The sequence below is a fragment of the Acanthopagrus latus genome, chromosome 9 (assembly GCF_904848185.1).
Source record: "Acanthopagrus latus isolate v.2019 chromosome 9, fAcaLat1.1, whole genome shotgun sequence".
NCBI classification, from domain to species: domain Eukaryota; kingdom Metazoa; phylum Chordata; class Actinopteri; order Spariformes; family Sparidae; genus Acanthopagrus; species Acanthopagrus latus.
In genome coordinates this window covers 24307687-24320062 of record NC_051047.1, presented here as the reverse complement: position 1 = coordinate 24320062, position 12376 = coordinate 24307687, and the positions used below count along the sequence as shown (strand labels likewise).

The window sequence follows — 12376 nt, the reverse complement described above, 5'->3', positions numbered from 1 at the left end:
GCATCCAGAAAGAAATCTATGTAGTTATATTGTGCTGTATTTTGTTGTTGTTGCTCCCACAAGCCTACAGTGTGCAATCTGTTGTTTGGTAGCCTCGATAACTGTGCGGAGGATCTATCACCCTCTTTGTTTTTAACATTTAGCCCAGTATCTATGGTCTTCACAGCACAACGCTATTCCCTTATGATGCGCAGGCTGTAAAAGTAGTATAAACTTTGCTAACAAGCTGGCTTCCAAAGACCTGTGTGTTTGTGTGTTACCGTGTGTGTGTGTGAGACTGGTCTCTGCAGCGTGCCATCTTACCAACCATTATACAGTATTCCTCATCTGACCGCTCTTTACTCCTCTCCACTCCCGGCTCCACCCCCACCCCTCACGCATCAACCACCCACAGGCTTCACAAGAGACCTTATGAGGATCATTTGACTGGAATGATATTGCTGCTTCAGGCTTTTGAGAGTGGGGAAAACAAGCAATTTGTTATACAGTTCTCTGTAGAGAGTTTATTGTGGTCCAGAAGGCTCCCTGGTTCAGTTAGTGGACCTTTGATGCTAAGCTAAAGGTAGCAGCTGAGGTGGTTTGAGAGTCACAGTATGTATGTGTGAAAGCTAATTACCCTGAATCTTTATGTGTTTTAATGCTCATTATATTTGAACTATTGCTGAGAGTGTGGCACTGTCTGTGCATCATTACTGGGGAAGACGTGATCAGGCTTTTTAAGGTGAATATTGATCACTGATCTTAATTAACAACACAGAGAGTCATTAATCGGATCAGTTTACATAGATTTCACCTTGGGTCCATTCACTGTTGTTGTATCTTGACTTTAAGTTTAATTTAACTGAAATGATTTAATCATTTAAATCATTAATTTACTCTGTTCTGCTGTCTGAATTATGGGTGTTTAAAAATTATGATTTTGATTTTGTGTTAATAATACATATATGATGATATTCTGTGAATAATCTGGTGCAGATGTTGGATTTTATGTCCATACATGTATCTGGTTTCCCTCTCACCATTAATCAGGTGTTATTAAAGTAAACAAACTATGAATTTGACAAATGGCAAAAAGTTCTGTTTTTAATATGTAACAGTGGAACACATTGCATTGGAGATACATTTCTGTATTTTATTGATTTTGCACACGTTTGTCACACTGAAATTAAGTTCAATATATGATAAATATAGATATTGTGAGAATTCAGTCCAACGCAATATGTTGATATTCTAAGCAGCAGAGCATTTAGAGCGATCAGTTTATAAATCAGACATTTTACTTGTGTCACACATCTCATAAACACACCAAACCTGATAAAAAGTCAGAGTTGCTGTTGTCGTATTTGACCATCAAAAATTTACATAGGCACCTCAGTCTTTTGCCATCATGATCGTAACACTGTGTTTGGAGATATCGTGCAAGACACATCTGCCCTACAATGTGACTATGGAAGCCAGGACAACAATCCTCCAGAAACCTGCTTTCATTTATAAAACATTTGTAAATGATAATTCTTATTTATTGGAGTGCTAATCTGGAACACAAACTCGAGAACACATGTTTACTTTATTGCTTAAGCTGTTTTTTCCAACTGTTTTTTTTCTGACTGTCTAATTTTAATTCCACTGAATAAATCACAGTAATTATTGAAATATTGGCTCCTAACATCTTTCCCACCAAGATAAATGTTGCGAAATGTAATAGTTTGAGAACAAAAAGGGACCCGACTCTGAATCTGTTACTTTCTTGTTTCGGCAGGGGACCAGAAGTGAGGGGACAATGCGAGTCCAGGTGCACACCAAGTTCTGTTTCCTGTGTGTGCTCACCTTCCTCTTCCATCAGTGCAACCACTGCCATGGAGAAGGGCACAGCCATCAGCACGGTGGACACCACCATAACGACCACAACCACACCCACAGCGACCTGCAGATTTCTGAGGCTCCATACGTGAAAGGAGCCACTTTGTCTCCGGACTCCAGCGGTTCTCAAGGGCACTCTCTAGAAGAGGAGCAGCGCTATTACATCCACGAGCTGTTCAAGCGATATGGCCAGAAGGGCCGGCTGGATTTCCAGGGATTTCAGAGTCTGCTGTACAGCTTGGGTCTGGGCGAAGTGAAGGTGGTAGATGTGGATCACGAGGATCTGGGTCATGATCACGTAGCTCACCTAGACCTGCTTGATGTGAAGGATGGCCTTCACTCACATTCACCCACCAACAAAAGCCATAGCCATGGTCACGGGCATGGGCATGATCATGACCATCCACACCACAGGCATCCACATAAAGAAGCAGCTCCCACACCGTGCAACCAGACTTCTGCTGCCGGTCCAGCTACTGGTGCATCTACAGGACATGACCATGACCATGACCATGACCATGACCTCAAGCATGGTCATGACGCAGAAGATCATGATCAAGCCAAAGTAGACGATAGTTACCATGAACATTCTGATGGAAATGTGCAGGACACACATGATCATGATCACGCACATGACAAAGAGCACAAACATGAGCAGGTACAGGTTCACTCTGACAGTAAGGACCCATCTGCTCAACCTCACGATGATCACGGCCACGCTGATCACGACCACGCTGATCACGGACACAGTGATCACGATCGCGCTGATCACGGACACAGTGATCACGACCACGCTGATCACGACCACGCTGATCACGACCACGCTGATCGCGACCACAGTGATCACGACCACGCTGATCACGACCACGCCGATCACCAACACAATCATGTCCATGGACTGCAGACAGTCACAGGCATTCCTCCCATCAACCCAGACCAGCAGCCCTCTCCCCAGTTGGAGCCATCCCGAGTCCCTCAGGAGCCCCCGTCCGCTCCTGCCACCACAGAGAGTCTGCTCAAGAAGCAGAGAAAGCCCGGCAGGATCCGAGGACAAAGAGGGCGAAACAGAGCAACTTCTCTCACACCTCCGTCTGATGACCATGAACATCAGTCTGAACACAGTCACGATCACGATCATGATCACGATCACGATCATGATCATGATCACGGTCATGATCATGATCACGGTCATGATCACAGCCATTCTCATAAACATAAAAGAGAAGCACCAGAAGGGCCTGCCACTCCCACTTTGCGAACCCAAGTCGCGCCTGGACATCCAAGAGGATTGGCTCATCAGCACGAGGAGGTAGGACTTTGTCTGCACTCACAGTCTGATGTCTGCTTTGAGAAGCGCCACTTTCCTGAATTTATGTTTCAATTATGAAGAAAACCATAGCACTGGCAGTTATCTGATAATTCCCAGAAATATACTGTTTTTTTCTGTTATGCTAACTTAATTCTGAGCAGTTGCCAACTTTTATTTTGAAATGAAAATTTTGCCTATAGGTATTTGTTAATGGCCATTATTTAATGACTAAATGGTAATTACAATGTGAATGGAGTCAAAGAAGTAGACCAAAAAATAAGTCAGTGTGAAATTTCATTTCATTTCATGATGATTAATAACAGGATGAAATAATGTGCTTTGTTTTGATCTAACCTCAGTTAGATCACAGTAGCCACCTCAAAGCATTGATTGTATTAATTTGTAAACATGCACTTTTCTCCAGCACCAAACGTCTCTCTCTTTTTCCTGCTCGGATCAAGTATCAGCTTCCGTTGTGGTCGAATGTAGAAGTTTGTTCATGTACACAAAATTGTGGAGATTCTGTCTTCTTGTGCTTACAAAGTTATTTTTGATTTGTTGGGTTTAATAAAAAATTAGCTTTTTATAATCCTATCACTACTGAAGTATTTTTAGAGTCTTTCTGGTCCCCTTTGACACATCACTTCAATGGATGTTGTTCTTAGAACCAAAACACCCAGAAATCATTGGCTTTGCTTTGAGAGCGAGAAGTTTATTAGTCAATACTGTAAGTGTCAAAAAATCCTGAACTGTACAAGTGATAACTTGACACACAATCTGTCTAACGAGGATCAAACACTCCACCCATGCAGGGTTAAAATGTGGCAGCAAGACATTTTTCCTTTGTTAACTTCATGTGGTTGACTTGGCATATTTCTGTTACAAGCGATTTTAAAAAGAGTTACTCACACAGAAGAAAAGTCAAGTTTACAGTCTCCTCATACTGAATGTGCTCTGTCTCCTTCCAGTGTTTGAACCTGACTCAGCTCCTCGGCTACTACGGCCTGAATCCCGATGCTCCCATCTCCCCCAGCCAGTTCGTCTACCTGTGTCCTGCTCTGCTCTACCAGATAGATAGTCGTGTCTGCATACGCCATTACCACCAGATGGATGTGGAGCAGGAAGCTTTGCCGTCTGTCAGTTCCGGTAAGAGCCGAGTAACATTTTGACTCAAAAGACTTGTAATATGATCATTTTTGCTAGCGTCAACCTCCACACCACCAAGAGCAAAGGCTGCAGCACATGAGACCCCAGTCAGGGTTTTTACTCCAGAGCCAACTTTATGTCCGTCAGGTTGATGTTGTAGACATGTGGGATATGCAGATATTTAGCTTTCTTTGGACATGTATACTCTGCATTCAGTTTATGTGTCTCAGTTTGCATCACATGGCCTCTTGTGCTTTACAGTCGGCTCTGTGCATCATCATGGATGCGTTGTAAGCAAACCACAGGGTTGTTTTAGAGACGCATCGGTCACGCTTCTTCTGATGTTTCTGCACAGCTTTGTTTTATTTTGTTCCACACCTACTTGACGTGGAAGCAAACACTAGCTGTGCTGCCTGCTCTGTCACTGCTGATCAACATCCTGATGTACAGGAGATTTCAGATTTTTTACGCTCCATATGGCTTTTAAAGATCAATACCTCCCTCCAGAGCAGAGCAACAGAAATACAGTGCTAAGATCAGGGCTGCCTAATGTTGGCCCTGCATAAGGTTCACTTTGGCCCATGAGAGTGAAGTTTATACGGAACCAATTTAAACACAGTTTGTGTCATTATTCTATAACCAATACAATGTGCAATCAACATCAAGTCCAGGGGAAATGTTCGGGTACCCCTGGCTTTAATATTGCCATTGTTCAGTCTTGGAAAGTTGTGCTGTCTTCATACCAATAATTGGGTTCAAACCAAGTCAAAACTATCTGTATTTATACAATAAATTAAGAAACAGAACCTTCAACACCCGTCAGTACATAATCACATTTGGATCCAACCGGCATGATTGTTCAGTAGATCATTAGTTCGTCGTCAGGACCCATGAATACAAAATGAAAAACACCAGGAAACAACTGGTGCTAGAGCAGCATACTGTATAAAGTGACGTGATAAGAATTTGGTCTGTGAAAGAAATAAAAGTCAGCTGTGAGAGTATCTGGTGCCATCAGCCAGAGGAAACCGCTATCATCAGAAGTGTGAAACCACTGGGGTTTAAAATGTGATTCTATCAGGATCTATAACCTGAAGCTGCTCTGTTGGGGAGGAGTGTCAAGCCTGCAGAATGTAATGTTTATTTGACCTAATTAAGCCATATTTTATAGTGATGATAATTGAAGTGATCCAGGAGTAATAACCATCATCCCCTGGGTATACCCACCAATCTTGCCCCATCTTCTCATTCTCATTTTCATTTCATTGATAGGGCAGTTTTTTCTTCTCATTTTCTGCCTTCTGGAGCAGCAGTGAACACTCACCAGAGCGTTATTTCAACCCTGACATTAGTTTAAACAGAGTGCTGAAAATCCGTGCAAGTTTCTTCAAGTAATTTGAGAGCCGAGACCCTCAGACCCAGTGAATATGCCGTGGCTGACTAACCTCAAGCTTCATGTGTTTTTGCAACACCATCGCTTCATTAACTTTTCTTGAGAAATGAGGAAGGCATAAGATCTAACGGCTTTAAGACAGCTGGTTTAGAGAAGTTAGAGAATTAGCACTATCAGGAATGTGTTTTTTCTTTTTTATTGATGCTCTTCGATCAATTAACACTTTGCCAAATATGAAGTCAGACTTGTCGAGGTGCAATAACATGTTAAACTTTTATTTAGAGTCACAAAGGGTTGTTAAAACCCCTGCATGCCATTTCCCAGGATATTACTTTTTTTTCATGCTGTACACTTTTACACTTCACTACTTTGCAGCTCTGCAGGAGCACTCTAACTAAATGACTTACTCATGGCTCAATTGACAGTTGCACTGCAGGGTTATGCTACTTTAATAATTTTCAGGCATTTCTTTTGTTTTATTTTAGCCTTAGGGTTAGGGTTAGTTTGGTTAGTTTCCCTGTAGTTCTAGTTTTTCACGGCCAGTTATAATGTTTCAGAAGTGTGGTGTAGTTACATAGACATACAGAAAAATGTGCTTCTAAATGGGAACCTCTCGGTTTTTGATGTGAGGGCTCCATGTAACATCAACGTTTCAGAAGTGGAGCGTGACTGTTCTTCTGCAGCCATGTTAATAATACAGTTAAGAGTTGTTTTGCTCACTTTCTGCATGTGTTGGAAGCATAAATAGTTATTTGAAGCTCATGTAGATAACAGGTGCGTGTGTTGCTGTACTTGAAAATGGCAGCTTTTTTGTTGTTACTAACCTTCTCTGTCATCACCTTGATCAACCTTGATCAAATGTCATGGTTGTGAAGATGTGTGACCAAAGAAAACATTGTTAAATGAAATACAGTCTCAAATCAAAAGTCTTTACATAGCAGGTATGTGCATGTTGCTATATTAGACCTCTAATTATAATAGATTTAACCTTTAAACTTCCGCTTTTGTCAGGTTAACTGTAGTTAAATGCATCCACCTTGGATTGTAATGGCGTCTTAATTCATTACACTTCTTCCGCCTAGCTTAAGAAGAGGGCTTATCCTAGTTATCATCAATTTAATGAATGGTAAAATAAATTGGTTATTTTTAGACAGAATTGTGGATGCAGAAAGTATTTAGCATAAATCCTTAATTGATTAATTCTATCAGTCAATCACTCGTCCCCAGTGAGCGTATGCATAACTAATGGCCATCAGTGGGAGTTGATGGGCAATGAATGTATTAAGAGAGCTGAATATTTTGTGGGAAAGTCAATCTGGCATGAAAAGTGCTTTGAGCCACCCAGGAAGAGATAATTTATTATTATTATTATTATTTTTTTTGGCATATTTAGTGGGAGAAAGTTTGAAGGAATAAGCAGCCAAGTCACCGTATCACACCACCACCACATCATCTGATTGATGCTCCAAATCAGGATCGTTCACTCACCTACCTGCAACACTCGTGATGAATGTAGGATGATTTGTGTCTGTGCCAGATTGTGTCCCCGTTATTAGCTAATTTTGGTTGCCATGGCGCCAAACGAGCGGTGCTATTGTGTAAGGTCAATTTGGTGCAAAAAAAAAGAGACTCTATTTGTGGACTCATCTTACTTATGTTCTTCATATCATCTTTCGTCTTTATTTGTCTTCTTTCACCTCGTGTTCCAAATCCCCGAAGTAATTATATACAGAGAGGAAAAAAACCCAGAAAGAGGCTGAAAGATCAGCTATAAAAAATGAAGGTCAATGTTAAGCCCTGCTCTGGGAGCTCTCTGTGTTTCCAGGTTTATGAGAATGCAAATCATAAAATCACAGTGCTTTAAAGTTAATGAGTTACAGGTCATGAAATAAAGCCATAAAGGATTGCTACAAATCAAACCCCGAGCAGTAATAAACCTACAGAAAAGGCTGCTTTTTCAGCCGTTATGGTGCTCTGTGTGTGCATTAGTGGGTAATGTAAATGTAAATCTATAGGAATAGAAAATGCAGCATGAGCACCACATCATAATCAATCTGATTACGCTGCATTTTCACCTGGTATATTCACTTGTCCTCGTGTTACCTGCCGCCGGATCAGATTTGAGTTTTTGTAGTCAAGTTATGCACAGTAGGCGCAGAGGTCTTGGAGCTGTCACCGTAAACAACGGACAACATGGCAACCGTGGGGTCAGCAGATGTTCAGCAAAAGCTGGATTTATTTTTAATTAGAGGTAACAAGTGCCATTTTAATGGAAAGCAGAAGATATCGCTGCTCTCGTGAACTTCAGCGTGGAATAACACTGTCAAAGCAGCACTGAAGTTCAACCATGAGATTGGAGGAATTCCCAAACTGTATGCCCTCTTAAATCTTTAATTATTAAACACACACTCCCCTCTGGAGACACCTGTGTCACGTGCGCCTGAGGCGGCAGAGTGCCACCACTGAAAACACTCATAAAAATGGTAATGACAGCGAGGAAGACAGCACGAACAAGTCAAAAGGGCAAGAATGGCTCCTCATTAGTGCAAAACTAGAGGCGCTAGACTGTCTGTAATGGCGCACCAAGACTCAACCATAGGCCTCGCCACACGCCACGACGCTACCTCTCATTTACCTCCCGCCGGCATCCGTGGGGGAGCTCAGAAAATTTGCAGTTGGTTTCTCTCTGGTCCCCACTCCCTTCTCTTTTTGCACCGTGCCAATTAGGAGAGCCCAAGCAATACCCTGGGCCATTTTTCTGAGCCATGGCTCACAGGAGATGCGTAATTGGACAGAAGACACAGACCAGTGGGTCTCCTTCTCGTCTGTTCTCTTCCCTTATCTACACTTTCCGTCGCCCCGCCGCAACCCCCCGCACACCTCGACGTCTCCACACACACACACACACACACACGCACACAAAATAAAAAAAAAAAAAACTGCATAAGGGTAATGAGATAGAGAAGTAGATGAGCTGCGTGAGTGTGAAGGACCTGCAGTAAAAGTACTGTCAGTCTGATATACAGTCGCCTCTCAGGGTTACACCATGTTCCGCTTGAAGAGACAAATAAGAAAGCAGTCAGCTGAAGCACCTTTATTTCTGTAAGGCACATTGGAAATGGTGGTAACAATAAAAGGAGAAGGTGAGTGTGATTAAAGACATTTTCATCTGTGGTGAGAGAATTCATTCAGTCCGCCCAGTTTGTCCTGTCTAATGATTAGACTCCTCACAGTGAACCTTTTATCAAGTGAATTCAGCTTCTTGAGATTTTGATCATTATTCAGTTGCGTAACTAAGTAACAAACAGAGACACAGTTCATGGTCCATCATTTTCATCAGTGTTACGAAAGCACATCAGAGGTTTCTTTTTTATTAGATATTGATACTGGGACAGAAAATCACATTAAATTACACATTATTCAAAGAGTATTAAAGCATTAATGTCCAAAGTAAATGCAAAAACACCAAGATTTACAAACACATGATTTATTATTTAACAGTCAACATCACAAATTGGTTAATACCAACTTAGATATATGTTAGATAATATTTTACTTATTTTATTTTATTTGCACACACTAAGATTAGATAAAATCAGATGATTAAAAAAAAGACCATCAGGCTCATACGACAGAGATTACAGGAAAAAGGATAAATCAGTGGACAATAGTCCAATAAAAACATAGAAATGCATTTAAAAAATAATGCAAAGAAACAGAAAATGTACATATAAACGTACAAAAAGATGTACGTATAATAAATGTGATCTTGGATATTTCTAACTTTCTAATTTTTCTTTTTTGTTATGCCTTATCATGTTATGTATTTAATATAATCAAATAACCTGACATGAAGACTGTGTTGGTGGATTCTTCAGAAAACTGGCTGCCATTTTGTTACCTGTTCTAAAACAGACGAGCCAAACATCCAGCTCGCAGTGTGTCACTCACCAAACAAAAGGAAAAACCACAGATCTTGTTTTCTGCTTTCTGGAGCCAGTAGCACCAGTCTGTGCAGTAGAGAGAATTATAGCCTAGTTTTAAGAAAAGACCATTTTCCCAGTCTTCCCAACGGTGAAACACTTCTTTAACACCTATGGGAAATTTAACGGCGAAGAGCAACATCATTAAAACCCACGAATGTCTGAGATTCTTTGAGGGTGCATGTAAACCTGCAGCAAGAGTCAGGGTTTGAGTAGAAAGCTTCCCCAAAAGCTAATAATGCCAAGTGGCTGCATAATCGGCTCTTGAGCATCAGGGCCTCTCTCTGCAGATATTTCCCGCCGGAGGATCTCCAGCCTCCCGTTTTCTGGATGGAGAGTCGGCTGCCGGGGGACAGACTTTTTTTGGAATGTTTTTCAATCCTACAGCTGGGTAATGGGACAGTAACAGCTTGATTCAGTCTCTCCAAAGACCGCTCTGTCAGGCAAAAGACATGTTTCAGATCATCTCTTCAGAAGAGACACCACCTGGGGCCGATTAGAGGAGGAAGCGTCTCTGCCACTGTGATTTTACTGTTATTAGTCATTTTTCCTTCTGGCTCGGTGGCATCTTCGCTTCTTTGTTTATATGAGTTAAGCTTCATCGGTTCCTGATAGTTTGCAATATGATTAGATATATTGGGTGTTAAGTGATGGTCAACTACCTCGTAATGGGTCGTAATCTTCGGGCAAATAATACTTGATTGATGGAGCGGGTGTTGTTCATATTTAGCAAGACACAGACGGACCTTGACGAAACAGTGATCGAAAAGAGAGACAAAAAACATTTGCTGACAATGTTTTAATGAAATCAACATAACGCAACCAATCAAAGAGTAGACACACTTCCTGTTTCTGTAGTCACAGACATGTCCAGTGTATGTGAATATACATTTATAGGTGTGTTTTATGGAAAGTAGATTATTTCTGCTGATTGATTAGTCTGGGGATTATTTTCTAGATAAATCTTTTGGTCTGTAAAAATAGCGTCCTGTGTCCAAACAGCTGGTTAAAATCCAAAGATTCTCATGAAAATATAAAAAGCAGTTAATTGAACCAGCAAATGTTCGATGTTTGTGCTTGATAAACAACCTCATTAGTTGGCAACTATTTTGATAATAGTTGACTAGTTTGTTTTTTGATCAGCTCAGCAATACTTGAACATACTCGAACATAGAAAGAACGAGGGGTCGGCCTTTTTTTTAATCAGTTGCAATTTAGCGTGATCATTGTTTGACTGTGAAGATTTTTTTTTTTCTTCAGACACAAAACTAAAGAATAATTTGTGGAGATTCCTTAAGACACTCTCCTCAGATTGAGTGTCTGACATGAAAAAGTTTGGGAACTCCTGACCAAAATAACCTGCTAAATCTGTGAGGAAGTGACATGTGCTTCACCTTTCTGTGCTGTATTTCTGGAGCATTCCTTGAATGCCTCACTGAATGCGCTCAATAGCCTGGAAGATGTGCATTACATGCACACTGCGTTTTAGTCAATAGACGTCCTACAGCTGAATGTCAGCAGTGAGGGACCCGGCGTCGCTTTAGCAAACACACCACCAGCTGTGGTGTGACATTGAATTTCATACAACATTAAAGACTTTGTCCTCCGCCACAAACAAAGTTTTTCTCGCTCAATGTTGTGCAGTTTTGAAACGCGTCCTGCGCTGACAGCTGGACTGACAGTTTAAATGATAGTGTACCTTTCCGACTTTCTCCTCTTCTGCTTCATGTGTCTCGTCCGTGGCCTTGAATGAAAAATGAGGCGGGCAAAATTCTGCTGAAATGTCACTTCACATTTTTCGCTTTAGGCGTCATGTGTCATCACAAGGACACACGGATTGAAAACCTCTGGAGGATTCCATCATATGTGAACAGACAGGATGGGAGAAATACCTTCCGTCAGGGGCAGGCTGACAGTAAAGCTGTGGCTGTTTAGCGTGACAGCTTCTGAACCGACCGTACAGGTCCGTTCTTCTGTCTTTTCACAGCTGAACAGCCACACTACATCTCCAGAACAGTGGATGTGGCTCCTGACCCTCGCGGTGCAGCGAATGCAGAGTAAATAATAATGCCTCTCTCCGTCTCTTTCTCCAGTGTGGGTTTGGCTGTGGGGTTTCGTGTCCATCACCATCATCAGCCTGCTGTCTCTGCTGGGTGTGGTGCTCGTACCCATCCTCAACCAATCCTGCTTCAAGTTCCTGCTCACCTTCCTGGTGGCGCTGGCAGTGGGCACGCTCAGCGGCGACGCCCTCCTCCATCTACTGCCTCACGTGAGTACACCAGACATCCAGGACACAATCTGTGTTCGGTGGGTTAAAAAACTTTTTGTAGAGCCTTGAAAACAAATCAGGGTTGGTATGTATACATTTCAATTAAAAGAACTGATGAAAGATGATGTGGATCGACTGTTTACAGGCAGATTATTCCAGTCAAAGGGAACTTAAACACAAAGGCTCTCTTCTAATCATAGATTCCAAAGTATGTATCTTAACATCCTTCAGACATCAGTGTTCATACTCATGTCATCACATGCGACTGCTGACCCAGTTCACTTCATCTGTCTGAACACACCGGGTCGATCTGTGAGCGGTCACACAGGAAGTGTCAGTGATCATCAACCATCCTCTGCTCGTTCTGTTCTTTATCAGCCAGACGAGGCCTCAGGGATTTGATCTGTGTGACTCTA

At 41.8% G+C, this 12376-nt stretch overlaps 1 protein-coding gene across 2 annotated transcripts in view; it reads left to right on the top strand.

The window, feature by feature from the left end:
• The window catches only part of slc39a10 (solute carrier family 39 member 10), a 37524-nt gene that overhangs the window by 17211 nt on the left and 7937 nt on the right, over positions 1 to 12376 (top strand). For both annotated transcript variants that reach the window (XR_005076751.1, XM_037108633.1), the window contains exons 3-5: positions 1760 to 3169; positions 4138 to 4315; positions 11785 to 11960. Coding sequence is in view for 1 of the 2 variants with exons in the window: in XM_037108633.1 (XP_036964528.1) it covers positions 1781 to 3169; positions 4138 to 4315; positions 11785 to 11960 (1743 nt within the window). In the remaining variant the exon portion in view is untranslated. The remainder of the gene's footprint in view (positions 1 to 1759; positions 3170 to 4137; positions 4316 to 11784; positions 11961 to 12376) is intronic.